The sequence below is a fragment of the Atractosteus spatula genome, chromosome 6, assembly GCF_055471065.1.
Source record: "Atractosteus spatula isolate fAtrSpa1 chromosome 6, fAtrSpa1.hap1, whole genome shotgun sequence".
Lineage (NCBI taxonomy): Eukaryota > Metazoa > Chordata > Actinopteri > Semionotiformes > Lepisosteidae > Atractosteus > Atractosteus spatula.
In genome coordinates, this window is record NC_142711.1 from 37,609,840 (window position 1) to 37,637,796 (window position 27,957).

At 38.8% G+C, this 27,957-nt stretch overlaps 1 protein-coding gene across 4 annotated transcripts; it reads left to right on the forward strand.

Annotated features, from left to right (window-relative positions):
- Positions 1-323: 323 nt before the first annotated feature.
- On the forward strand, positions 324-27,896 carry LOC148832829 (poly(U)-binding-splicing factor PUF60). 4 transcript variants are annotated; one of them, XM_088918512.1, is made up of 12 exons: positions 324-384; positions 2,162-2,252; positions 5,457-5,552; positions 7,018-7,107; positions 8,522-8,572; positions 13,369-13,530; positions 16,276-16,368; positions 16,840-17,053; positions 17,460-17,650; positions 19,999-20,119; positions 26,676-26,917; positions 27,241-27,896. In XM_088918512.1, the coding sequence occupies exons 3-12, from the start codon at positions 5,472-5,474 to the stop codon at positions 27,538-27,540; spliced, it is 1,545 nt and encodes a 514-aa protein (XP_088774638.1). In that variant the 5' UTR covers positions 324-384; positions 2,162-2,252; positions 5,457-5,471; the 3' UTR covers positions 27,541-27,896. The 4 variants fall into 4 exon arrangements, with proteins under 4 accessions (XP_088774638.1, XP_088774636.1, XP_088774639.1 ...); XM_088918510.1 differs by lacking the exon at positions 2,162-2,252 and having other exon boundaries at positions 327-384; XM_088918511.1 differs by lacking the exons at positions 324-384; positions 2,162-2,252 and adding an exon at positions 3,465-3,539.
- The last annotated feature ends 61 nt before the right edge of the window (positions 27,897-27,957 follow it).

Below are 27,957 nucleotides of genomic sequence, written 5' to 3' on the forward strand. Positions count from 1 at the left end.
GTGTCCCCGCTTCAAATTCAATTCAGTCCAATAGTCTTAACGTCGGTATGAACTGTTTTGTTCTCTTTTTAAAATTTCGATGGTATTCTCATGGACATTTGGCTAAGATAATATGTTCTCTTTGTTATCAGTTCAAAATCAATCATATCTGTGGAAGTAGCTTACAGAGGAGTGGTATCTAACACTGAGCATCCAGAACTATCCATCGCGTCCAGTAGTGTTCACATATCGCGCAGGCGCAGGGAAGACTCCCGCGAGATGTCATCTAGAACGCGTCCAGCGTGAAAGTAGACCCGCGAAGTCTCGCGAAATTTCGAGTTGCCATTCAAATCCTGTGTTGGCCTGCAAGCGAGACTCCACTATATGGCGGTGGCAGTGACTGCGGTAAATATTGCAAATTATATTTGTAGTTTTAACTTAGGGTGTCGTCTTTAGTTTATTTTGGGTATTAATCGGAAAGGGTCATATAAAACTCACGAAATACTGTGAGGAAGGAAATCGGGAATGAGAAAATGAGTACTTCGGAAAAATTGCGTGACCCCGCTCTCCCTTTGTGTTGCATGTTGGTGAGAAGACGTGAAAGTGCTTTGGATGAAGCGGCGAACTAACACATTTTGTCGTTGGCCGTCTTCAGCCGCATGGCGGATTCCATTTCATTACATTTTCTTTTTAATTAGGTTTGTTATACGTTACTTTCGTTTTAGGGCAAAGACATGTAGTGTCACTCATGGTGGCCGATGTGTATGCTTGATTTTTGTGTTAGTCGTAACGGGTGATGTATAAATCCACCTGTTATTTTATTTTCCACGTATGCACTTAAGTATTCCTTTTTTCTTTGTGGAATTGTTCGGTAAAAGACTTAATCCAGTGTACTTGTGTACAAATGTGACGGAGGAGCTGTGTGGTACTAGGCCTCTGGTGTTCTGGGGTCTTCCTCATGAATGGTCTCATCGGCTGTCCTGGAGTGTTTTTTTAAATTGCAAGGCGACTTAGTAACCAGGTTTAGTCCTCTCTGTTGTATGTTTGGTTCTTTGATAAAACGGAACGAAAAAAAACAAAGACTTGTGCTTTGAAAACGAAGGTCTGAGCTTTCGTCCGGCGCCTCCTGAGAATGCTGCCGCTGGCGCTTTTCTGGAGTGATGAACTGGTGTCTGAAATTAAAATAAAGTCGGATAGGCTCGTGGTCTGCTGTTGATTCTTTAGTTTTCATTTTATTTGTGCAATCGATGACGCTCGTACACTGTCGCTAAGCTTTAATGAATGTGCTATAAAAAGATGGCTTTTAAAATCGAAATTGCTTTAGGAGTTGCAACACCCTTTTAGTGATTGAGGTCAGCTAATGAATATTTGCTGTAGCGTGCTTCTTGAATGTAACTGCGCTTAAAGCACTGGCCACCAATCCCGGTCCTGATAGCCCGGTGTGTCTGCAGGATTTCTAGTTCTTCAAAGCACCAGCTCCCGGAGAGCTGGGAAAAGTAAAGAGGGTCCAGTTAGGGTCATAAGGAGCTGATTTCGATGGTTAAGAACCCAGCTGCACTGAACGCCTGCAGAGACACCAGCCCCCCAGCACCAAGACTGGGGACCCATAGACTTAAATAATTATCTAAGGCAAATCGCTTTCTTTACTTTCCACCTTTGAGTCTGAAGGGGGGATCTCATCGCCAACACCTGAGCACAAACAACGTTTACACAGAGGCTCAAGACCATACAGGTCTTAATGAAAGTGTGATGAATTGATACAGTTCAAACCTATGTTCCCAATTGGGGAGAAAAACCCACAGCAGTATCGTTGTGGGGAAACAAGGGAACTTCAGACCACAAAGTTCTGGTGATGGCTTTTGGAGTAATTCATGACCACAGTGACATAACGATAACATTCTTCTCAAAATACTGAGACTACTGCTGTATAATGGACACAAGGAGGGATCTATAGACCATCTAAACTGTTTAGTTTTAGTGTGGCATCTAGAGTTGAAATACAGAGTATATAAGCTCCAATGATTGAAATCCACTTTATTTTTCTTCATATTCCCTATTTGAAATGCTGTAAGCGATTTGGGATTCCTTTTTAAAATCCATCATTGGAACTTTGGGGAAACAGCACAGCCTGGATGATTTAACTGTTTTGACTCTGAATCTGAAAGGTTTCTCTTTCCCCTAGACTCTGTTTTGAACTGTAAAAGCTTCTCCCTATTAATTATCTTCCAACGGGTAACGCATCTCAGGAGACTCAAGCGAAGATCAGGGAGTAGGTAAGGGACAAATTTTCCCCTCAAGCCCTTATCATTTGTATGTGAATAAAGCGGTGCATATATTTAAAAGGTTAAGGCTCTCCTTGAATGTCTGCTGTGCAACTTCTGCTCTTCCTTTTTCCTTTTTATTTAAGTGCCCTGTCCAACTAGAATGGAGCATTTCTGGTTACATAAAAGTGGCCAGCTCGTTTGACGGTAGGTTGAAACAGGATTTAGATTGAGAACCTTTCCTGTCAGTGGTGGCATACCAGATCTTGACCTAACCCAAATATTAACTGAAGGGTCATTAAATCCCCACCTACTAAGCACCTCTCAGATGCTGATTTAACACAAGTCAGTGCATTTCAGAGCTTAGATGGGATGAAATCAGAACACAATCTGGAACGGTAGTACTGTATTTGTCAAGAAGTGGAGCTTGCTTTACTTTTTTCTTTCAGCAAGATTTGCACTTTGGCAGCATTTGTGGATAATTTTTGAAGATGCCTTACTGACCTTTATTTGCATTCCTGATGCTTTTACTTGCTAACATTCTTCAATGTCTGTTGTGTTTGAGTTTCTAAAGTGTTCACGCATTTTCTTTGTGGAAGCAACCTGTATGATCTTGAAAGCCTGTGTATAAGTGTTGAAGGAACCTAGTGAAATCTCTGTAAAACTGTCTGGTCTTATGCAAAGTCTCACTGCACTGGGTTTTAAATTGACTGGTAATGGTGTTTTTTCTAAAACTTAGCATAACAGGTTTATATCACAATAGTATTACTCTGCTGAATCCTAACATGAGGAGGCAGCTTCTAAGTGTTTTACAAGATGTGCCACATGATCGTTCCCAAGCAAACTCTGTAGAATGTTTTATTGAAAATGCAAAAACTAGAGAATAGACAGTAGGAAAAGCTATTCAATATGAGGGACTGTGGTAGGGGTCTGTATTATTCTTCTCCTGATAAGTATTTTGAGGCCAAAATGTCTTTTAGCAAAAGTGCCTCCAGCTTCAGAAACTAGGTAGTCTGTCTGTCGAGGATATTTTTAAATATGCGGGCAGATTTTTTTTTTAAACTTAAAAAAATGGTTGAACCCGCAAATCTGTGGAGATGTGTACAAATCTATTGTCTATCCAGTTTCTCTTTTGAATTCTTAAGTAGGTTTGTGTTTTTTTTTTTGTTGTTTCTCTTTGTGTCTTTGTACTTTAGAGCGTATCTCTTGACTGTTCTAAATTTCCAAAGCCAATGGCAGAACTAATTGGCTTCAAACCTCCTTAAGGGGGGCAGTGCATTATGGAGTTCATAACTAAAGGTACAAATGCTTTGCTTTGTCATAGTCAATAACATGTGGTTCCTTCTGTACACGGAGACCGATCATATGCTTAAGATTAAAATACATGGATTAATGTCGTACTCTTTTTGCAGTGCCTTGCAAAAGTATTGAGACCCTTCCTACGGTGTCCCATTTTGTGAAAATAGAAAATGATGCACGCTAACCTTTTAAACTTAGTATTTTATTCAAAACCTGAATGCTGAAATTGAATACATGTAAGGATAGGATAAATTGTAGTAAAGGTAAGCATAAACTAAAGAGAAAAAATGGAAATGTTGATTGCATAAGTATTCAGACATTGTGGAAATATCATTCGCAGCAATTACAATTCTAAGTATTTTGCTGAAGCTCTCTCAAGTTGCTTGAGAATTGCTTGTGAACAGCAGTTTACAGCAATTTTCCACAGATTCTTAATAGGGTTCACATCAGTTTTTTGACTGGGACACTGAAGGACATTTACTTTCTTATTCTGAAGCCACTGCAGGTAGCTTTACTTTTGTGCTTTTCATTGTTGTCCTTCTGAAAGGTTAATTTTTGTCCCAGTTCTACGTCTGATGTAAATTGTCCTTTAAGATGGTCTAGATAGCTTCATCTATATTGACAAGCTTCCCAATCCCTGCTGATGAGAAGCAGAAATATCACATAATGTAAACACAGCCACTATGTTAGATTTGTCAGATTCAGTGATTGTTTTGCATTTTTTTGCATTTAAACCACAAAGTTTTAATAATTTAATATTTTATTACTTATTTACTTAAATGCTTTGCTGCAAACTGTGAGATTTGAGATGTTTTTTCCATCCTGGGATACAGGCAAGTTTTGTGGAGTGAGTGGGATATTGATAAATCGTCTCAGCCATTGGACTCTGAGTGTTTTAAGTCAATGTGTGGCCCCATAGTGGTGTCTCTTACCAGTTTCCTCTGTGCCTGGCTGCTGAATTACAGCTGCCAGATCTAAGCAGTCTTGATTTTATCATTTACCACCCATTTTGTAATGATCCACTTCAAAGGAATATTTTTTAATCTATACATCTTTTCTACAACTTGTATCTGAGTTTATACTTTGTGCTTTGCTTGAAATTGAAGAGGCTTTACAGAGACAGGTGTATATATATAGTGTTAAATCATGTGAACCCCTATTATTGCACACAGAGGCCACTTAACTAATTGTACAGCTCATGAAGGTAAAGTTTATTTTGGTAAACCACAGTAAATGATTTGAATACTTCTGCAATCATTACTGTAAGTTAATAGACTTATGTTTTTGTTTTTTGCTTTGACTTTATGGAGGAGATTGTGTATATAATCAATTAATGGATTTTTAAAATGTCGTAAGTGCAAGTTTTAAAGCCAACAGAATGTGAACATTTTGCTTTGGTCTGAACGCTTTTGTTAGGTAGTGTATTTTATATTTGTGTGTGGTCTATGTACAAATCACAGCCAAAGAACTGTCCATTTTCTTGTATTGAATTAGTTGAGGTATATTTGTGTCATGTGCAAGAACTGTTCATCTCAATTTCTAGGAACGGGATCACCAAGGAGCATTTTTGTATCTCCTAAAAATGCTCAAATGCTAATTGAAAACTGAAATGCTAAAAGTTTGTTACCTGACTATGAGCAGGAAAAAAACTGCAGATGTGCACATATGTCTTGCATTGTAAATTAAAGTTATCCAATTATTTTGACTTGCACACTTTTGGAGCAAGCTCAAAAATATTTTGGTAACAAGATACATTCCTGGAAGCAAATAGGAAGGTGGTTGAAGGGTTATGCAATTCCAGGAAAAACAGTAACCTGAAACTTTCCTAGAGTTTTTTTCTATCATAGCGGAGTTCCCTGTTCTGTTCAGATGAAGGTAGTCCTTGAAGGGGACTCATAGTGATGTCTGTGTTTGCAGGGAGCTGAAGCTCTGATGATGGAGAATGGACAGAGCACAGCCACAAAACTTGGCCTGCCTCCTCTCACCCCTGAGCAGCAGGAGGCACTGCAGAAGGTAAGGCTATTTTCATGGGCTGCTGTGCAAGACCATAGGCATCTCCGGGGCAGGAACACATTGCAGATTTTCACTGTCATTTTAAATCACACTGTGCTACTTTAGGGTATAAATAGCATTTTGATTCAGCAAACCTTGAAAAGTAAATGCTTGTGCTTGTGCTGTATTTTTCCTAAAAACAAATACAGCTCTGCTTTTGCTGGCAGCTTTTTAAATACTCATTTTCTAAGGAGTTGAGTTAAAGGTAATTTGGGGCATAGATTATTAATAGTGGTGTACTGATACTGAAAATGATACAAAAGACTATTAGCGTTTTTTTAGCAGGGCTGATTTATGGTTTTTGTTCCCCCTTCAGAGCTTAATGACTTGATTGGTCAACTGTTTTTCAGATGCTAATCGAAAGATGCAGCACATCTTTATTTTTTCCTACAAATCCCATGCTAGATGCAGTGGCACTTCCTATGGCTGAACATTATCAACATGTTCTTGCTACCTTCTTATAAAGTGAATCTTAATCTTTGTAGGCTATTTGTCCTCTCTTGTTTGGTAGATAAGTTATCATCTAGCTGTTTCTTGAAAGTCCCCATACTTTAAACCTCCATAAAGCCTGTTCCAGATGCCCACAACTCTATGAATTAGCCCTCATTTCCTTTAGTATATCTGTGAAAATGCCATGAGACCCTGGTAGTTTATTGGTGGTTAGCTGACCTATCCCTTTAGAATGTTAGTGTCAGTTCTGTTAATATAACAGTACTGATGAGGTTCCTTCATTATCAATGTCTTCTATTAAAATCTATTTGAGATATTTCTTAAGGATGTTTACTCTCTTTTGATGCTAATATGGTTTTATCTACTAAACTTTCTTCCTGCCTTTGTAGTTTTTTTTTCTTTTTGGAGTACTGGAAAAATGCTTTTGCATCCTTATTTGCTATTCGGGTTACCGTGTTGGTGAGAGAACTAGTCCTAACTAATCCTGTTTTACCATTAGTGGAGTTCAGCCTCAGTCACCCGGTAATACTCATTTTCCTTTAATGAAGTATGAATTGTCAAAATGAGAACATTGTTTTTATGATCGTTAACTAGTCCACCTTAGTACATTAACTAGCAACATGTAATGTTGACATTTTTTGCACATTTTAATGGTATGAAGAATTACTTTATTCTGTAAATTTTGGACTGTAGTGGGGCCTTTGTTGCACAAATGGCATTAAGCGCTTTCACACCTGTTTTTAACTGTCTTTGTAGTGAAAATTCTGAGAAATCAAGTGTTTGTATAACGAATGTTGGGTATATTACTTTTCTGCTTGGACTTTGCAACTTTTACAGTGGCCTGTAGCTTGTCAAATTTAAAACTTATCATGTATTTACATTTAGAAAGGAGAAGACTTGAGCCTGGACTGGGAGATTTAGTGAGGCTTTCACAGTTTCTTTGATAATCAGGGTGTTTTTGGTGTTTCCCTTGCAGGCGAAGAAGTATGCTATGGAGCAGAGCATCAAGAGTGTGCTGGTGAAACAGACCATCGCTCACCAGCAACAACAGCTCACCAACCTGCAGGTGAGAGAACACAGTGTGAGGGAGAAACACCAGATCAACGCACTACAGCCTCATCCCACTGGCGTTCCCTAACGTCTCTCCTCATACTTTTAACTACAACCATGGGAACTCCTCCTGGACTCCTCCACAGGAATGAGAAGAAATTAATAGATAAGTGCATGCACATTTAGTTTTGCACCTAAGATGTGCATTTTGTAATGGAATATGAAAGTGTTAAGCCTGATTTGAGAGCTAAACTCTTAATGGTGCCTCACAGTTTGAGTACATAGATTTATAGTTAATTCTGTAGGCACAGTTTAGATGTAAGATGAATGTGCATTACAGAGCTGTGTTAACATTTAATGTGCTTTGAAGAGGAGAAAGTGTCCATTTGACATTTCAGCACAATTTATCAGCATTGATATATTTTTAAGCATTGGCTCTGTATGCTAGTAACAAAATTATGGTTAGCAAAGGTATTCCTGGCTTTCAGATTATTTTGTTCATGCTTAGTACATTTGTTCATTTATTCAAATTCTGTTTGAACTTCACTGTCCTACAAGTTAGCAGAACTAATTTATTCAAGTTTCAGAAATTGCCACTGAATCATAAGTCAAGATATCTTTGGCTTTGATTTCTGTATTTGTGCTTTAGTAATGGGTTAAATGGTATTTATTTTGTAGATATAGAAATTTTAAAATTCACAAAAACAGATGAGGTAGTTCACTTGATGCATATTCATGTAGAATCAAATGTGATTATCACATGCTGAATAAACAGCTTGAACAAAGTCAAGTTATTTTCTAAAACTAATACTTAAGGTTTCTGACTGCTTAAGGTAATAATTTGTGACAATGAATAGCATTCAAATTGACATGCAAGATAGTCTTCCTCATTATTCATGAGGAGAACTCAATAAAATCAAGGTCACAGTAATTGTATTTAAAGCGAGGTGGATTGACCTTTCCTTGGTTGGTTAGTACAAGAAACACTGGACATTGACAAGCAGTGTGTTTTTTCATTACAAACCTCTTAGATTATTACAACTTTTGGCAGTAAAGCATGCCTCTTTTTCACAAGGCCTAGTCTGAATATTTTTTTCATTTTCAGTGTTATAGGCTTGCTTCTCTTATCTGTTTTTTTTCAGCTGGAGAAGAACAGTCAGAAGACCATGAGAAATAAGGGCATTTGTATCTGTGCACCCAGAGAGCTTTTGATAATTTCAGTACTTGGGTTAGGAAGGGGAGGGGGCTCTGCAGTACTAATGGTATTGAGAACATTGATTCTGGGAGGGGGAATATAGCACCAGGTTTTAAGTTGTGTGTGTGTCTCTAGCTGATGTCTTCTAAGAACTTTCTTTAAAAAAACAGAAGAAAAAATATCTAACCTACTTTTCAGCTCCTGCAGACTGAATTCTATCTTTACTGTCTTTCAGATGGCAGCAGTGACAATGGGCTTTGGAGATCCTCTCTCACCTTTACAATCGGTCAATAGAAATATTAAATTTTTTTCTGTGCGCACTCCTGTTAAAGGGACTGTTACCCTCTTAAGTGGCCGGTGTGGCCCAAGTACCTACCTTACGTACAAAAACAGAGTTAAAAACCCAAAATTTAAAAGTAGACATGGCGTTGTTTTTTTGTGCTGCGAGCTCCGTTGGGTAATGAAAAACATGCAATCGAAACACGTTAAAATACATACAGCTGTATATGTCCAATGTGATCAATTTCTAAGTAAGACCTTGCTAAATTGAGGTGTACTTGGTTACACTTGGTTAACCATTTCCCCCTCCTCTTGGAATCTGTTGCTGTTGTAAGAGCCCCCAGTCAGCCCCTCATATTTGACTTAGCTGTACTGTGAACATAGTTTTATTTTATATTGCAAGCATGTATGCAGTAGTTCTGTAGTATGTGTTCCTGGGTACAGAAGGAAGGTGATGGTCTTTATCTGAGCTCTTAGACAATGTGTAATTAGGAATGTGCAAAGAACATTCAATGGCTACCTTCGGGGAATTGAAAAGTAGTGTTCTGCACTAAAACTGTTCAAGCATTCAGGTTTGTTTTCCAGAAACATTCCAGTATCTGTCTTCCCTAGATTTGCTTTGTAGATTTAACATCTGTGTCAGCATCTCCTGTTTTGCTTAAAGTGAAAGTTTGTCCTGTATATCTGGTGAATAATGAGCCTTGTGCTTCATTTTGTGCCGATTTATAAGATAGGAAGTTGTGTGCAAGTTTAACATAATTGAAGGCCACTGAAGATGAGAAAGTGATCTGTGAATACTACCTGTGCCACACTCTTGTCAATCAAATCCTGTGTCCTCTGACACTTTAATCTCTTATCACATTTTTCTACTGTTGATGAAGCACTTCACACTGTTCAGAAAATGTGCTGGAACTTTTTCTGAAATCTGTGCATTGTATGATGAGGTTCTCTTCAAATTGTATAATAGTAAGATCATGTAAAACTATGACATCCACCACTTATTTTCTGATGGGAGTCTGAATGTCTGCTCTAATTGTCTTCTCATTAAGCAGAGCTCAAGGAAAGCGTGATTGACAGGTGTGCACACTCTAAGCAAAACCTTTTTAGTTTGGAGCCATACATAGCACTGCCACAGTTTATGGGGGGTGACTTTTATGGTTACATCTTGGCTGTACTTAAGGCAGTAGCTGCTTAATTCAGTGACCAAACAAGATTAGGCCTCTGGATCTGGGAATTAAGGTTCATTCTTGGCACCAGATCTAAGGCTGAGGTTCCCAGCCCTGGTCCTGGAAATCCCCATTTCAGTACATTTTATGGGATGCCCTAAACCACTTTTCTGTAAAAATTGTGAACACTTCCAATTTATTGTTTGGAGGTTATCGTACAAGAAATTTTGAATACTTTTCACCTCTGGTCCTGACGTTTTCCCTTCACCTTCGGTTGATCAAAATTTTTTGGTTCTGAGTCTATAGAGTTATTTCACTGACTCGTAAACCCAGGATAAGGGTTCTCCAGAAGCATGGCTGACCTAACGTAAGATGTGATGTGTAAAACTTCACCCTAGAGTTTCTGCCTGCCTTACTGGTTCTTTACTAAAGACGGCAGTAGGATTATTAAAAATGGTGCACCATGCAAGGCAAAGGACTGTGCATTACAGGTAAACCAGGCTCTGGAGGTAGACTCCAATGAGCATGTTTGGCAATTTTGTGCTATTCCCTGTGAAAGCATTCCAGTAAGAGGGTTAATACATTGGGCTTCTTGAAACAATCACTTGTATTTAATTTCTAAGGTATAAAGACAAGACAAGACTTCTAAGACAAGTTTAATTTTTACCAGCCTCATTGTTTTAAATTGAAATCAGCTCTCAGACCACCCACCAAAGATCTTAATTGAATTGTCTGGTTTCTCTGCACACGCAAAAGCTACTGTATTTTCAGCACCGTGGCAAACATTTTGCCCTTTCTGCTCTGTATAAAACAGTGAAGCTTTGCACATCCGTGTTTTGCTGTTTGTGGTTTGGTTTTCGGTTATTTCACTCAATGAAGTGATGTTGGCCTACTATAGGTAAGGAGGAAACGGTTAAACATGTGAAAAGTAGAATGACTTAAACAGAATTCAGTTCGTATCTCCAATGCCTGGACTTGAATAATTAAAATCACAGACACCTCTGCACTAAAGAGAGGCAGATTTCACAGCTGAATGTCAAAATATTTGTTTCGATTCCTTCAAAAGCTTTAACAGTGTTAATGTTTTGGAGGGGAGAGATGAGTGTTAAAGTACATAGAAACACACCATGTCTACTTAAAGTGCCAATCAGTTGGCAGAGTCTAGGTCAAAGCCAATCTGGGTTTGGGATTAAAGAGGGCCAGCAGTCACTTTACACAAACCTAAACAAGAAATTGATTCAGTCAGGGAAATTGTTAAAATGTGGTAGGAAGGCAAGTCACCATTCTCCTTTTAAATTCTAGGACAGAAGACTTTTTGCACTGCAAATATTATAGGCTTAAACCAGAACAAAATGTCTGTACATTTAGTAAGAATGTTTAGTTCTAATTTCAGAGTTTAACCATCCCTCCCCTTAGTATCATTTAATGTAAGCATAAAATATAATGTTCTGATCAGGCATTGCCTTGTTTACCAACAGAAGTGTTGATTGGATTTGTGCTTTCAAGTTTGCAGTTGTGATTATTTCTGCGTCGATTGACTGTAGGTCATTTTCAGGAGCCAGATAAAATTATAAGGATGTGCAAGTTCACAATTTAGAATGTTTCACTTGGCACTTGGAAGCATTTGTAAATTGTAGCATTAATGGAAGCCCCATATACGCAAGGACACTTTTCTGTCTCTTTGTCTCTGTGTGCATATCTCTTTGATTGTTTAGAGAGGTTTTTCAATTAGCTGCTGAGTTCATCCCCTTTTTATCTTGGATCTTGGGGACTGATCAAATGGAGTGAAAGCTTCACTATAAAATTGTATATTGCAAAAAATATTTTTGTGAGGTAGATGTGTGCAGCTTAAACAAGTACTGTTTTTAAACTTTTAACAAATTAGTTATCTAGTGGATTGCTGGCTTCATCATTGACATAGTCAAAGGATAATGTTGCTTTTAATTCATCTAGAAAGAAAGCCATGTGCTATAGTGTCGTGAAAAAGTATTTGCCCTGTTCCTGATTTTCCTCCATTATTGTAAATTTTTTACACTGAATATTTTCTGTATTTATCTTGAACCAAAATCTAATATGAGATAAAGGGAACCTGAGTGAACAAAAAAAGTAATTTTTAAATCAACCCAATTAAAGGGATAATTAGAGTCAGATGATTGAACACAGCCAAGCTTGGTTACAGCCAGCCCTGCTCAATATCAACCTCACTTATTGTTTTGACCCTAACCATCAGAGTCAAGTTGCCGGCACAAAGATTCAACAAGCACATTATGTCACGATCAAAGGAAATTCTTGAAGAGATCAGAAAAAAAGTTGTTGTTCCAAACTATCAGTCTGGAAAAGGTTACAAAACCATTCTAAGGCTCTGGGACTCCACTGAACCACAGTGAGAGCCATAATCCCCAAATGGGGAGAACACATGGATCAGTAGTGAATCTTCCCAGGAGTGGCCAGCCTACCAAATGTTCTCCAAGGGCGCAGCGTAAAATCATCCTGGAAGTCACAAAAGATGCTAAAAAAACATACAAAGAACTGCAGGCTTCTCTTGCCTCAGCTAACGTCAGTGTTCATGACTCCACAGTCAGAAAGAGACTGGGCTAAAATGGGCTTCATGGGAGAGTAGCAAAGCGGAAACCACTGCTAACCAAGAAGAACATAAATGCTCGTCTCATTTGCCAAGAAGCACCTGGATGATTCCCAAACCTTTTGGGAGAATGTTCTACGGACAAATGAGTCAAAAGTGGAACTTCTTGTACGACATGGGTCCCATTATGTCTGGCGAAAAGCAAGCACATTCCACAGTAAGAACATCATACCAACAGTCATGTGATAGTGTGGGGATGCTTTGCCGCCTCAGAACCTGGACGACTTGCCATAATTAAAGGAACCATGAATTCTGCTCTTAAGGAGAATCTCCGGTCATCCGTCCGTGAGCTGAAGCTGAAGTGTAGTTGGGTTATGCAGCAAGACAATGATCAAAAACACAAAAGCAAGTCCACATCAGAATGGCTGAAAATAAGCACAATTAAAGTTTGGAGTGGCCTAGTTAAAGTCCAGAGCTAAACCCAATAGAGATGCTGTGGCAGGACCTGAAACGAGCAGTTCATGCTTGAAAACCTACCAATGTTTCTGAATTGAAGCAGTTTTGCGAGGAATAATAGGCTAAAATTCCTCCACAGCGATGCGAAAGACTGACATTGAATTATAGGAAGCATTTGGTTGCAGTCATTGCAGCTAAAGGTGGCACGACCTGCAATTACTTTTTCATACAGGGGATATGAGATAACTGTTTATTAAATAAATGAAATAATAAAAAAGCGTTATTTGTTCACTCAGGATCCCTTTATCTAATATTATCTTTTGTCTAAAGATCTGAAAACATCCAGTGTGACAAATATGCAATAATAGAGGAAATCAGGAAGGGGGCAAATACTTTTTCACTGTACCCTTTTGTGATTTTTACTCAACCCACGGCCACCCCATGGTATATCTCTGAAATTGACCTTTAAGTCTGTTGTGGAAAAATGGATTAAAGTACTTTAAAGAGAAGGTTTAAAAATAGAGGATGCATCCTGATTAAAAATAGGTGTTCTCTTTGATTAATTCCAGTAACCATCAGAGTGCGATTTCCTTGTTGCAGGTGGCAGCCCAGCGGCAGCGTGCGCTCGCCATCATGTGCCGGGTGTATGTGGGCTCCATCTACTACGAGCTGGGAGAGGACACTATCCGGCAAGCGTTTGCACCCTTTGGACCCATCAAGAGCATTGACATGTCCTGGGACTCTGTTACCATGAAGCACAAGGTGAGTTTTATTTTCTTCCAGTGTTTCTGGACTTACAGTGGTGTGAAAAAGTGTTTGCCCCCTTCCTGATTTCTTATTTTTTTGCATGTTTGTCACACTGAAATGTTTCAGATCATCAAACAGATTGAAATATGAGACAAAGATAACACAAGTAAACACAAAATGCAGTTTTTAAATGAAGGTTTTTATTATTAAGGGAAAAAAAATCCAAACCTACATGGCCTTGTGTGAAAAAGTAATTGCCCCCCCTGTTCAAACATAAATCAACTGTGGTTTATCACATCTTTGGAAAGCTGAGTTCAATTTCTCTAGCCACACCCAGGCCTGATTACTGCCACACCTGTTCTCAATCAAGAAATCACTTAAATAGGACCTGCCTGACAAAGTGAAGTAGACCAAAAGATCCTCAAAAGCTAGACATCATGCTGCGATCCAAAGAAATTCAGGAACAAATGAGAAACAGAGTAATTGAGATTTATCAGTTTGGAAAAGGTTATAAAGCCATTTCTAAAGCTTTGGGACTCCAGCAAACCACAGTGAGAGCCATTATCCACAAATGGCGAGAACATGGAACAGTGGTGAACCTTCCCAGGAGTGGCCGGCCCACCAAAATTACCCCAAGAGCGCAGCGACGACTCATCCAAGAGGTCAGAAAAAACCCCACAACAACATCCAAAGAACTGCAGGCTTCACTTGCCTCAGTTAAGGTCAGTGTTCATGACTCCACCATAAGAAAGAGACTGGGCAAAAATGGCCTGCATGGCAGAGTTCTAAGACGAAAACCACTGCTGAGCAAAAAGAACATAAAGGCTCGTCTCAGTTTTGCCAGAAAACATCTTGATGATCCCCAAGACTTTTGGGAAAATACTCTGTGGACTGACGAGACAAAAGTTGAACTTTTTGGAAGGTGTGTGTCCCATTTCATCTGGCATAAAAGTAACACAGCATTTCAGAAAAGGAACATCGTACCAACAGTAAAACACGGTGGTGGTAGTGTGATGGTCAAGGGCTGTTTTGCTGCTTCAGGACCTGGAAGACCTGCTGTGGTAAATGGAACCATGAATTCTGCTGTCTACCAAAAAATCCTGAAGGAGAATGTCCGGCCATCTGTTCGTGACCTCAACCTGAAGTGCACTTGGGTTCTGCAGCAGGACAATGATCCAAAACACACCAGCAAGTCCACCTCTGAATGGCTTAAGAAAAACAAAATGAAGACTTTGGAGTGGCCTAGTCAAAGTCCTGACATGAATCCGATTGAGATGTTGTGGCATGACCTTAAAAAAGAAGTTAAGGCTCGAAAACCCTCCAATGTGGCTGAATTACAACAATTCTGCAAAGATGAGTGGGCCAAAATTCCTCCACAGCGCTGTAAAAGACTCACTGCCAGTTATCGCAAATGCTTGATTGCAGTTGTTGCTGCTAAGGGTGGCCCAACCAGTTATTAGGTTTAGGGGGCAATCACTTTTTCACACAGGGCCATGTAGGTTTGGATTTTTTTCCCCTTAATAATAAAAACCTTCATTTAAAACTGCATTTTGTGTTTACTTGTGTTATGTTTGTCTAATATTTCAATTTGTTTGATGATCTGAAACATTTCAGTGTGACAAACATGCAAAAAAAATAAGAAATCAGGAAGGGGGCAAACACTTTTTCACACCACTGTATATACTGACTCTTGACTGAGTAATTCTTTACAGAAACATACTAGTGTGAAGTGCAATAGATTTTTTAAAACTTTTTTTTTACTTTAATTGAAATTTGCAGATTTGCAAAGGCCCTTCAGCCTACCTGTCTCTTTTAGTTATTGATATCTGATCCGAGGGTCTTGTCCAGCAATTTCTCAAAAAAAAGGACTGCTATTGGCTTTAACAGCACAGCTTAGTAGCCTGTTCCAGGCTCCCACTACAATTTGTGTAAAGATAATTTACACAAAACCTCCAGTAATGAGATAATTCTAACTGCTTTTCCCTTTATTTTTCACTTTTGACCTCTGGTTTGTTTTAATGTTGGCTTTTCATTTAGTTTGATTTTTGAAATGCGATTCATTTGAATTCAGTGGATTTTGAGTGTTTGAAGCAGGTCCTTGTATAGTTTTTTTTGTACGCAACAAAAAAGATTACATTTTTAGCATGCCAGAGTAGGGCATTTCCTGGTAATGTATCTGTTCTTCTCTGGACTAATTCCAGACTAGCAACATCTTGTTTATATCTCTGTGCACTGTATAGTTTAACAAATCCCAATTCCAGTTCTACTCTTTTGACTATATTAACATTTGTTTGCATTTTGGATTAATTAAATTCATTTTCTATAAGTAAACAAAGTTAGTTTAAATTTGGCTTCACTAATGTTTTCATTCTAAGTTTTACACCTCCCACTTCTGGAGTTCCCGATTTCACAGCCAAGTTCATTATAAAGTGGCTCTCAGGCTTAGTCAGTGTTTTTACAGCCGGTTTCCTTATGGGTCTGTTTTCTATCTTGGCTACAGATATCCTTAAATATTTGTTCTTGGCCTAGTTTAATAAACTTTCTTCTCAAATATATTTCAAATTCCTCACATCTGCAATACAGTTTTTAGCTTTTGTCTTTGGACAAGTTATGCTTTTAAAACTGCACTCCCCCTCCCTGGTCAGTAAATAAAAATGTAGTTGTATTTTTAGCTTAAGTGAGAGCTCCTTTGAGCAATTGAAAGGATGCTCTGTTATTGAGGACCAGCTCTTCAATGTTCTGTTGCCTGTTGCTCTGCAGGGCTTTGCCTTTGTGGAGTACGAAGTGCCTGAGGCAGCTCAGCTAGCTCTGGAACAGATGAACTCTGTCATGCTGGGTGGCCGGAACATCAAGGTAAGAACCAGATAGGTCATCCTAGCTGGGCTTCTGAAGAGTTTTGAAATGACCAGAGTCTGCTGTGACAAGAAGACAGCAGGAAGCACTCACGTTTTTTCGGGCTGACGCAAGCACATAGTCATTATGTCTGACTTAATTTTAAGCTCATGACAAATGATATCTGGGGCCTGACTGAAAGAGAACGTATATGTACAGTTTATTTAAATGCTTAAAAACATTGCGGTCTAAAAATAATTGGTCTCGCTTTTCTGAAATTTCTAAGCACATCCAAATGTTTTCTACTTAATCTTTGTGTATATAACTACAAGCTTAGTGTTTCTGGTTTTCACTGAATAATTTGTTCCTTTATCGGATAACTGTTGTATGTTTACAGTGTGTCGTCCTGGCTTCCAAATATGTTTTTAAAAATGCAGATGGACATGTATGCTGATGAGCTGAATTTTTTCAAAATGGTTCTGTATTTTCTAGGTTGGCCGGCCAAGCAACATTGGACAGGCACAGCCCATTATTGACCAGCTGGCAGAGGAAGCGCGATCTTTCAACAGGATTTATGTGGCATCTGTGCACCCCGACTTGTCTGATGAGGACATTAAAAGTGTCTTTGAGGCCTTTGGCAAAATCAAATCCTGTACACTAGCCAGAGACCCCACGACTGGCAAGCACAAAGGATATGGGTTTATTGGTATGGAAAAAATCCTTTTCATGACCTTTTCTGGAAATGTTACTTGGTAATTCTACTATAGCACAGTTTTAATGAAGTGTTTCTGTACATGAACTGCTGCAGGTCTCTTTTGCCAAGTGAATTTCCTACGGATTCCACCTTTTTTAATTTTTGTGACATCAGAAGATGTTAATAGATTGTACACCCTTGGACTTATTTCAAGACGATCAAACACCTCAGTTAAGTCATTGTTCCGGCTAAAGCAATCAGTTTTTTATGATCTGTGGACATATGGCATCAAAAACTTTTTGATAGTTAAACATCCTGAGGGTCTCAAAACTCATTACTTAGGTAGACAGTAATTTTGCACTGTTCAGTTAGTTTGGGTTCTCCCACCCACAGTTTGGACTTCTGTTTCTCTTGCCAGAATATGAGAAGGCTCAGTCGTCTCAGGATGCAGTTTCCTCCATGAACCTGTTTGACTTGGGTGGTCAGTACCTGCGGGTTGGGAAAGCTGTCACTCCTCCCATGCCTCTGCTGACGCCAGCGACCCCTGGAGGTTTACCCCCTGCTGCTGCGGTGGCTGCAGCAGCTGCAACCGCCAAGATCACTGCACAGGTATGCAAGAATTTCCCCTTCAAAGAAGTGAGGAGCACCAAGCTTCATATAAAGGTGTTCCTCGACAAACTCAGATTCAATTTAACACGATCTTGGAAAACTCCTCATCTTGGAGCAAAAACTCAGTGTGATTCATAGGTGAGGGAGAAATGAGTGAATGTGATTGTCATTCTACCAGTCTAAGCAAAGGGTGTTAATTAATGTACAGGTCTCAAAATTGGTGGTTAAAATTTATAATTGTGAGGTTCTTCTATGCCTAGCCATGTTTTCTTCCTGCTGTCTATACTTTTTCTTTTAGCACACATGCCCACATTTTAACTTTACTCTGTCAACATACACGTTGTATATATATAGCAAAAGTAAAATCTATCAAAATTATCAAAAAGCAAAAAAAATAAGTAATGTTGTTTTTTTTTTAAGTTGGGACTGGAATGCATTCTCCCTTTTAGATTGTTTTATGGGAAATTTGTCTGTTTGCTTTGACTTTTTTATACCACATCTATCCTGCTGGTCAAGTTACACCTGTACTTCAGAACATGCAAGACCCTTGTTTTATTTAAAGGGGATTTAAAATTCTGTTTTCATATTTTGGGGTCAGAAAGAACTGGCATTGAGAACATTTCAAAACAATGAAAGTAAAATGTACACAGTAACTTGTAAAGCCTCCAATCTACATCACAAAATGAAATGTCCAGGTACACGCAGCACCATATTCTGCCATTCAGAATGAGCCAACAAAGCTGCTGGTGATGTGAAGCTTCCCTATCAAATTATAAACAAGCAGGCATATGAATGCATCTCTCTTAATCTATTCAAAGTCCAGAGCAATATTTCTAGACAGGTTTGTCAACAATTACTACTTATTAACTCGGCACACAGATCATTTTGGTGTATTTCTGTGATAAAATGTCTGCTGCCCAACCTGCACTTATTGGCTTGTCCACCACATTACATCAGTCATTATGGTGACTAGTGAGCAGGAAGGGCTGAATTCATGTTGCAATTCGTGTGAACTCTCGCTTGTGCCTGTTGCAAGACCAGGGTTTGCAAAAACATTGGGACTTGCAGTACTTTCACAAGGTTAATAATTTTGTGCTTAATTCAAAATTTATAATTTTTTTCTATAGTGTAAATTTTTCTTGCCAAAATGTAATAACTGGTCCGAGAAATTGGGACTGCAGTTCCCCTTTAAGTTTCAGAATGTACATTCCTTACGCATTTAAGTTTTTGGATTTTAATTATAAAAATTTCAACATCAAGGAGATTGCCAACACCATGTAATAACATCATAAACTTTGAAGTAATTGTTTCAAACTTGAATGGAGCGGTCCTTGAGCATTTAATTTGCATTGCTTCAGTGCATCAGAAGGTTTGGATTGTCCATGACTCTGTTAGGATGTGAAGATGCCTTCCTCAGGGAAGCTAATAAGCCCTCTTACCTTCCAAAATTAAATGTGAAAACATAGTTCAAATAATTCAGTTTAGAATTTGGCCAGACATAAACAAAACAAATTGTCTAACACATGAAAAGCTAGAATGAACCCTACCTGCATATTAACTTGCCATCCTGTTGTGCTTTGTATTGTAATGCTGATTCTTAGAATTGTTTTAAGTAGCTATAATAGCCCTTTACATGCTGTTTTGCTAACAGGATAACAGAACTTAGCAAGCAATGTTTTTCCAGGTCCAAAATAACCACAAAGACAGCAATTGTTCTCTCTAGGCAGCTGTTACCACCGCTGCAGTTAAGCACTAGAATAATAGGTCTCATAGGAATATTTTTTCTAAAAAGCATGAGTAGCATCCTGGTTGGTAATGTGGTTTGCCGCAGCATTTTGAATGCAGGATTGAGAGAGCTAATGAGCCACCCTCAACTTGATGAACATTGTAAAATCAATACGAAACAAAAACAAGATCTGCAAAATCTTTTTCAGTTTTGTGTGCTAGAAACCTCACTGTTTTTTTGTGGGTGCTGCCTGTCTTCTAGGTTTTGTTCTTCTTGACCTCTGTTACTTAAGTGCTCTCATTTGAAAAACTGGCTCTTTCCTCCAGACCCGAGTGTCTTATAGATCTTGAAATCAATTGAATAAATTGACTGAAACCTGCATTTTATGCTGTTCATATAGTGTCAATGTAAAACAGGTTGGAACGTAATATTATGTATTATTTGTTACTAAATATTGGTTAATAGACATCACTGCAAAGGAATCTTACATACATCTTCTATATACAAATGCGTTTCCAACCAATATATGATTCTGTAAGATTTGTGGCTTACTTTGGATATCATGGGCTTGCACATAATTATAGTTCTTTTCTTCTCCTGTTGTTCCTTGAATTTATTTTAGGAGGCTGTAGCAGGAGCCACGGTGCTAGGTGCGCTAGCCTCCCCGGCACTCTCCCTGAGCCAACAGCTGGGAGGTCTGCCACAGGCGGTAATGGCGGCACAGGCACCTGGAGTTATCACAGGTATGGAGAGGGAATTTGATCTTGGGGGGTGGGCTGTGCATTCCTTCACACTTACCTACTCTCGATGCATTAAGCGCTGCCCCTGGAGGGCACCTTGTCCAGTAGGGCTTACAGGTTCACATTGTCATCAATTTCCAAAGTCCTAAAACAATCAAAATTATACTGTGACCCGTTTCACATTTGATTTGTTTAATTTAGAGAACAAATTATCTGTTTACTTGATCAGTAATGTCCTAATTTTTAAAGAGATGATAAGTAGGGTGATGTATTGGACTGGGGCTCTCTGAGAAACCCATGCATTCACAGCAAGCAATATTCAGTTTTGAGGCATTTTTTAATCCACCATAAGGTACTACTTGCTTGGGGGGAATGTATTGTAGTCAGAGGTATGGAAATGTTCATCCATATTGTATAGTTATTCTGCCTCCCAAGTTGTTTTTATACTGAATGTAAACCACAAGGGCTACCTGTTCCATTTGCTGAAAACTTTGTGCCTTCAGTGACCTCTTGCAGTGTTCTGAATGATACCACAGCAGTAAACAATATGTGACTTTATTTCCCATTAGGGAGAACGTTAAGGCAAGCCAAGCTCGTAATGACATTTTAAAGAAGAGTGGGGAAAAAACATATCTTCCTGGACTACCCCCACTGTTTTCTCCATCTGGCCCATATGATGTGCAAATTAAATAGGTCATTTTTATAAGGTCCTTGTGACCTGGTTCGTTATAGCTGTACTCAAACAAAGAGCATGACTGTCATAAGCTATTATAGCATGCTGGACAAAAAATATGAAGGCAAAATCAGTAAATTGAGCAAAATCAGATTACAATATCAATTTAGACATTTTTACTTGGCTTTTCCTCCATAAAACTGCTACAAATAACTGGAAGGATATTTATATTAGTTTGAGTTTTGCTGCTAATCAGTAAGAGACAGTGTTTCTTCTGTGAGAGGTTTGGAGAATATTGGCCATTTATACTGCTTCAGGTTGTCAGGACACAAAACAATAGCTTAATTTAACATTGACTCCTTGTATTATGGCATTTATTTTAGTAACATATAGCATATAGAGAAGTCATGCATTTAATGAGCAACACATACTGTTACAATATTACATTTGTTTTGTTTTACTCATCAGATAACCCATATTAAAGAGACCACAATTCTGTGTTCTGTGCTTTTGTACTTAGTGTTGATAGCACATGTTTTACCAGCACATTATTTTAAATCTGTGGGCAGTTCAAGATTGTTGGTCTGATCTGAAATGTTGCTGTGGTAAGATGCATTTGAAACAGTGTCGTTGCAGAAATGACATTGTGGCTCTCTGTGCTATAGGGGCTCATCAGTGTATCACCTTGGCCATCTGCTCTTGGCACCGAGCCACAAGGAATTAGCAGAACTGAGTTCATTTGCATATTATGTGCTGCTTATTCCATCAGATTACCTGTTAATCTGACAAAAGCACTATCCAAAATGCTTTGGTTGTTTTTTCCAAGGTTTGATGTTGGCAGCAGGATGCTAACACTTCTGTTCCCCTGTCATTTTTTAATACTGCTGAGAGATGCGCACCTCTCCTACCTTTTGTGCATGCTGTCAGAAGACGTGAGACTGCTCAGAGTGCATGTGCTAGCAGCATCTGCTTATGTCCCCTGTAGTGGTATAGTGAATGCTGTCTTTTATACACAGGGGAGCAGTGTGGCGACTGGGTAGGGTTCTGGGCTTGTAATTAGAAGTTTTTTGTTCAAGTCACAGTTGAGTCACTGCTGTTGTACCCTTGACCCTGCCTGAAATGCACCAGTAAAATCCCCAGCTGTTTAAATGGGTGCAAATTTACTTTTTTTAATAAGAGTCAGAAAGATTAGTAGTAATATTGATCCTGAGGGTTAATATCCCTTGACATATTGGAAACTAAGGTGATTCTAAAGGGTGAATAGTTTTTAATTATTTAGACAAAAGATATAATCCCATTATTGGAGGGGTTGTCTTTAGTTAAATTAACCTTTTTGCTGCGTGCAAATTGAAGTGTTCCAGTAGTTATCTGGAGGAAAACCAATGGTTTTCATAAAGATGATAAGCAGCACTCCATGAGTGAAGTGCCCGCATTTCACATTTTATCCAAGGTTTTAAAATACCACTTTGATTTAGATTGTGGCTTAAAGGCTATGAAGCATAGAACCTGATGTCTCTATTGTTTGTTTTTTTGGTGTTATATCATTTTGCTTACACGTCCATTATTAATAACTCCTATTTCAGGACCTTTTTTGCAGGTTATCTTAGTTAATTTACAGTACGTTAAGATGACATTCATTCAAGCACTACGTAACTAACAGCTTTCTTTTTTTGTCCTATTTTCTTTTCTCTCCTTGTCTCTCTCTCTCTGTCTCTCTACATTCCCCTCCCTTCTCTGATCTACAAATGCACCAACTGTGGCCACTAAATACCTTTCCCTTGCTGCACATTGACCTCCAAGTATGAAGAGGAGTTTCTCCCTCCAATTACTTATCCTTGCATAAATCTCAAATTCTGATTGGCCAGTGAGTTCTCCACCACTCATGTGTTTGTGCAGTTTAAACTCGAGATGTTGGTGTAAAATGGTACTGTGTGAAGAAATTAGCCCATGCTCTGTATTGATACGTATCGGAGAGTTTTCTTCATTTTTACCTTTGTGCAGGGGAGAAGTTCAAAATCTTGACCAATTATCCAGGCTGTTTTCAAAATGTCTGATTCGAGTACTATATTAAAAGTAAAACTAACCAGGAGATAGTGGTTAGTAGTATGCATATTGGATAACTGAACTTTATCCAATTCAAGAATGCGTATAAATCTAGTGTAGATTTAAGCTCTGAGGATTTCTGTTGACTCAACCGATAAAGGCATTTTATTTCAGACATTGTAATCCAGTTTGTTTCAGGCCCTGACAGCCCTTTGGGGTTTCAGTTGCTCTGGATATCCTTGGTTTGCCTTCTGTGGCTAATTGAGTGCCCATGAGCTTTGGCTGTTACTCTTTTGTGTCTCTTCTGTGCAATATTAATTTTTTCATGTTTGAAAACTCCAAACCTACTTTAGTGTGAGCACACAGTGCCTTCCAAATGTACTGAAACAGCAAAGCCAAGCCTTATTCTCTTTACAGTTGGGAATTTGCATTTAAAATGATTAATATTAATATATTAATATGAATTATCTGCACAGAATGTCTTATATTTGTGTAATTCCTTGGATACACATGGTGATATCAGAATAGAAACATATGTTTGTGTTCAACATACAGTGCTGTGAAAAAGTAAGTGAAAAGGTGTGTGTTTTTCAACATACAGTTGTATTTAAAGGTTTGGGCACCCCTGGCCAAATTACATGTTTTGTTTCAGCAAATAAAGAACTACATTAAAATTTGCAGAAATATGTCAAGTTTAAGTTTGTTCGCTGCAGAGTGTTAACTTCTTTTCACTTAGAAAATCAGCAAAACATGTAATTTGACCAGGTGTGCCAAAAACATTTATCTTCATTTCAACAATATTGATAAAGATTTAATTTAACAAATAACAATGAAAATAATTCTTTGCAATCATTTATTAAAAAAAGTCAGAAATGCAGTTGTCTGCTGTGGAAAAAATAAGTACATCCCCTAGCTGGTGTTGTCCTCTTTAGCAGAAATTACTTCTTGTAGGCGTTTCTTGTAAATGTCTATCAGTCTCCTACATCGACTTGGAGAAATTTTCGCCCACACCTTTCTTGCATGTACTGCCCGCTTCAAGTCCCCCCACAGCATTTCTATGGAGTTAAGATCTGGGCTTTGACTTGGCCGTTCCATAATACTCCATTTCTTACTTAATCATTCTCTTGTGGATTTGTTGAGTGTTTTGGGTCATTGTCTTGTTGCAATGTCCACTTGTTGTTCAGCTTCAGCTTTTTGACAGATGGCCTCACATTCTCCTCAAGTGCTCTCTGGTACAATGTGGAATTCATGGTTGGCAAGCTGGCCAGGCCCCGAGGCAGAAAAGCAGCCCCAAACCATAATGCTTCCACCACCATGCTTTACAGTTGGTATGAGTTTATTTTGGTCAAAGGCAGTTTTTGGTTTTCGCAAAACATGATGTCTGGCTTTGGTGCCAAATAGCTCTACCTTTGTCTCACTTAGGTGTTGTCTGGCAGACTTCAGTTGTGCAGCTATATTATTTTTTGAGAGCAGAGGCTTCTTCCTTCCTGACCTTGCATGTTGGCAAAGTTGTGCAGTCTCTTTCAGGTGGTTAACTCATGCACTTTGACATTGACTGAGGCAAGACTTGCCTGTAAATCCCTTGATGTTTTCCCGGGGTTCTTGGAGACTTCCTGCAGCAACCTTTGGTCAGCTCTTGGGGCAGAATTTGGTGGGACGACCTGGCCTGGATAGATTGCCAGTGGTTTGAAATTTTCTCTGTTTGTAGATCTTTCAGACAGTGGAGTGATTGATTACAAATTGTTTGGAAATGGCTTTAAAACCCTTCCCACACTTATGCATCAACAGTCTTTCTTCTGAGGGCCTCAGAGAGCTCTTTTGATCTTGGCATGATGTAGCCACACACTTCAATGGCTAAGACCAAATCACAGTTTTCTATGTTTATATAAGGCAGTGCCCTCCAAGTTACTCTCTAATGGTGTTCTAATCATTTGCACCTGTTTTGGTGCACCTGATTGTAATTTAAGGCGTTTGATGCAGTGACAAAGGTAGGGGTGTACTAACTTTTTCCACACAAGGAAATTGCATTTCTGTTGATTTAAATAGTACAAATGAGTGTGAAGTGTGATTTTTTAATGTTATTTTTTAAAATTAGATCACCTTTATCAGTATTGAAATGACGATCAAATATCCTTTTGTCCAAAAATGTAAAAAAAAAGACAAACCTTTTAATGGGGTGTAATTAGTTTTTCACACCACTGTAGTAGAGCATATACATTGGTAGAGTACATGTTTCTGTTAATGTCAGTATTCGATGACTTATGAATGAAACGATGAGTGAACAAAATGTGGTTGTCCATGGCCAGGCAATTGCCTCAGCCATGCTTCAGAGTTTGCTAAGAATTGCATAGATGAACTTAAAAAGTACTGGAGCAGGATTTTGTGAACATATGAGACCAAGATATCATATTCTTCACATTTAACCTACCTACCACTTTGAAAATGTGAAGAAAGAAAGGGACCACAGATTCAACCATAGGTCAAAAAAACACTTTTTTGGGGGCAGCATGGTAGAAGTAATGTCATGCATGGTTGCCTCTGGAACTGGCTTATTCATTGTCTTGGATAACAGAAAATGCTTCCATACTTGTTGGACAACACTTCACCAAGAAGAGTTAAGTGAAAATAGAGGAAAATCTTAGACTGGACAATCCCCAAATTTTAAATCGAATTGAATAGAATTTTGTATGTTGAAAAAACTGAAGTTAGAAAAGCCTAGTTACAGAAAGTACTTGTGGGTCAGTGGGTTGTAGACTTAATGCAATTATTGCTCCAAAGGGACATGCAACTATAGACTTCCACATTTACTGAATGTTTGCCAATGGAACACAGGCAAGAATGCAAAGTAGATGCAGAAAAGCATTTAAATTATTACAAAAAGTTTCAGTTCAGATTTCATGCAGTTACTGCCTCAATGAAATATGTAACCAAATACTTTTAGCCTCTGAAATGTACTTGAAATTAATCTAGCTAATTAATCTCAATGCTTAAAACACAATCACTGAAGTGGACATAAACCTTTTGTTTTAATATGATTGTATGTAATGACCTGAAAATAAAATGCATATTTTGATTTTTCATATTAATGTCATGGTGGTGAATGTAAATTGCTTGACTGTGAGAGAAAGATAAGTTTTGACTATGCTATACCACTACTTTTGGGTGTCACTATTGGGCACCTTGACCAAAAATATTTCTGGAAGTTTTCTGTTTAATGATCTCTTGTATATAGGTGCCCTAAAAAGTCTGAATAGTACCTCCCCCCTCCCATTCATGCCTTGATGTGAACCGTATCTGAAACCTCCTGAAAGCTGACATTTCAGCTTTTTTCACACTTGAGTTAAACATGCCATGAGTATCTTAACTTCTTAAGGACTTAAGATAATCTCAGTGATTTTACTACAGTTTCTATATGGATTTGTACTTGTGGTACGCTGTGAAATTTGTTTAGCTTCTTCAGTCAAAGCAAGTATTTAATTTATTTTCTGCTGTAATCATTTTTAGTCATAGCCTTATTTTTCAGCTGACTGTGAAACATAGAGGTTGAAAAGAAAACCCAAGCTATTGCGATTCATATTTCTATATTTATAACTCAAACTGTTGCATCCTTGGAAGTTCTGTTAGGATAGTTTTGGACTGCAAGGTAGGAGCTGTGCTGGTAAAATGCCACTTCATCTCTGAACAGTGTTTGAAAGCATACTCAGTTTTCCACTATTGTTTGCTTATAGGGAAAAACCATACTCCTATGACAAAATCAAAATGAAACTGCCTATAAGATCTCCCAAGTTATACAAGGCAAATTCAAAACCTCTTTATCCACACAGCGTGCTTCTCTTTCCACAGGTGTGACCCCAGCCCGACCACCCCTCCCTGTGATCCCCCAGGTGGGCCTGGTGAACCCGGTGCTGGCCTCGCCACCTGTGCTTACCAGTGCTGCTGCGCAGGAGGCCAAGAAAGAGAAGGAGGAGGAGGAAGTGTCCCAGGACGGCGAGCGCACCGAGATGCTGAGCGAACAGGAGCACATGAGCATCTCGGGCAGTAGCGCTCGCCACATGGTCATGCAGAAGCTTCTGAGGAAACAGGAGGTGGGTACGCCCTGGAAAACAGGCAGGAATGAGATACCTTTAACCTTTACTATGAGGTTTTCTTTTAAATCTGCACTGCAGTTATTTTTGGTTTAGGTGTTTGTGATGCATGTTCTGAGTAGGTGATTTGTATTTGCAAGAAAATTGCAGCCAGTTCATTCTTGCATGATTTTGCCAGCTGCAGATTTATTAAATAATGCAACTGCCAGTTTGTCCTGTTATGTTTGACAAGGTGCTTTGTACCATTGAAGAGAATTTTGGAAGGAGTTTTATTTTAACAAAGCTAATCCTTTGTCCTCCCACTTGTCTGTGCGTGGATGCAGTCGACGGTGATGGTGCTGAGGAACATGGTGGGCCCCGAAGACATCGATGACGACCTGGAGGGCGAGGTGACGGAGGAGTGCGGGAAATTCGGAGCCGTGAACCGAGTCATCATCTACCAGGAGAAGCAGGGCGAAGAGGAGGACGCCGAGGTCATCGTCAAGATCTTCGTGGAGTTCTCCATGGCTGCCGAGATGAACAAGGCCATTCAGGCGCTCAACAACCGCTGGTTCGGGGGGCGCAAGGTCATTGCCGAAGTGTACGACCAGGAGCGATTCGACAACAGTGACCTCTCTGCATAGACTGCTCCCCTTTCTCACACGTGCAGCTGGTGCCACTATTCTAGCAGCTCAAAGCGGCGCTTCTGTTTTTAACCTGTAATTATTTTTTATGTCAACAATATTAATATTATTGAAGATCCCTCTGAGCAATGCAGGAGAAAAAAGGAATTTATGTTCACCTCCTGTGAAGGACTGGACTGGATATACTATATATCTTGTGTATTGTTTTTCAAATGGGAAAAGTAGTTTAAGATAAGTAATTTGTTTGCCCTTGTGTTTTATTTTTTTACTACCAGTGTCAGCTTTTCAGAGGACCTTCCAACAGTTCAGAGCTGTTGATTCCAGTTCCCCAGAATAATAAAATCAAATGGAAAATGTTTTGTTTGTAATGAATGTTAACCATCAGTTCCATTTAAAGAATAATAGGATTTTCCATCC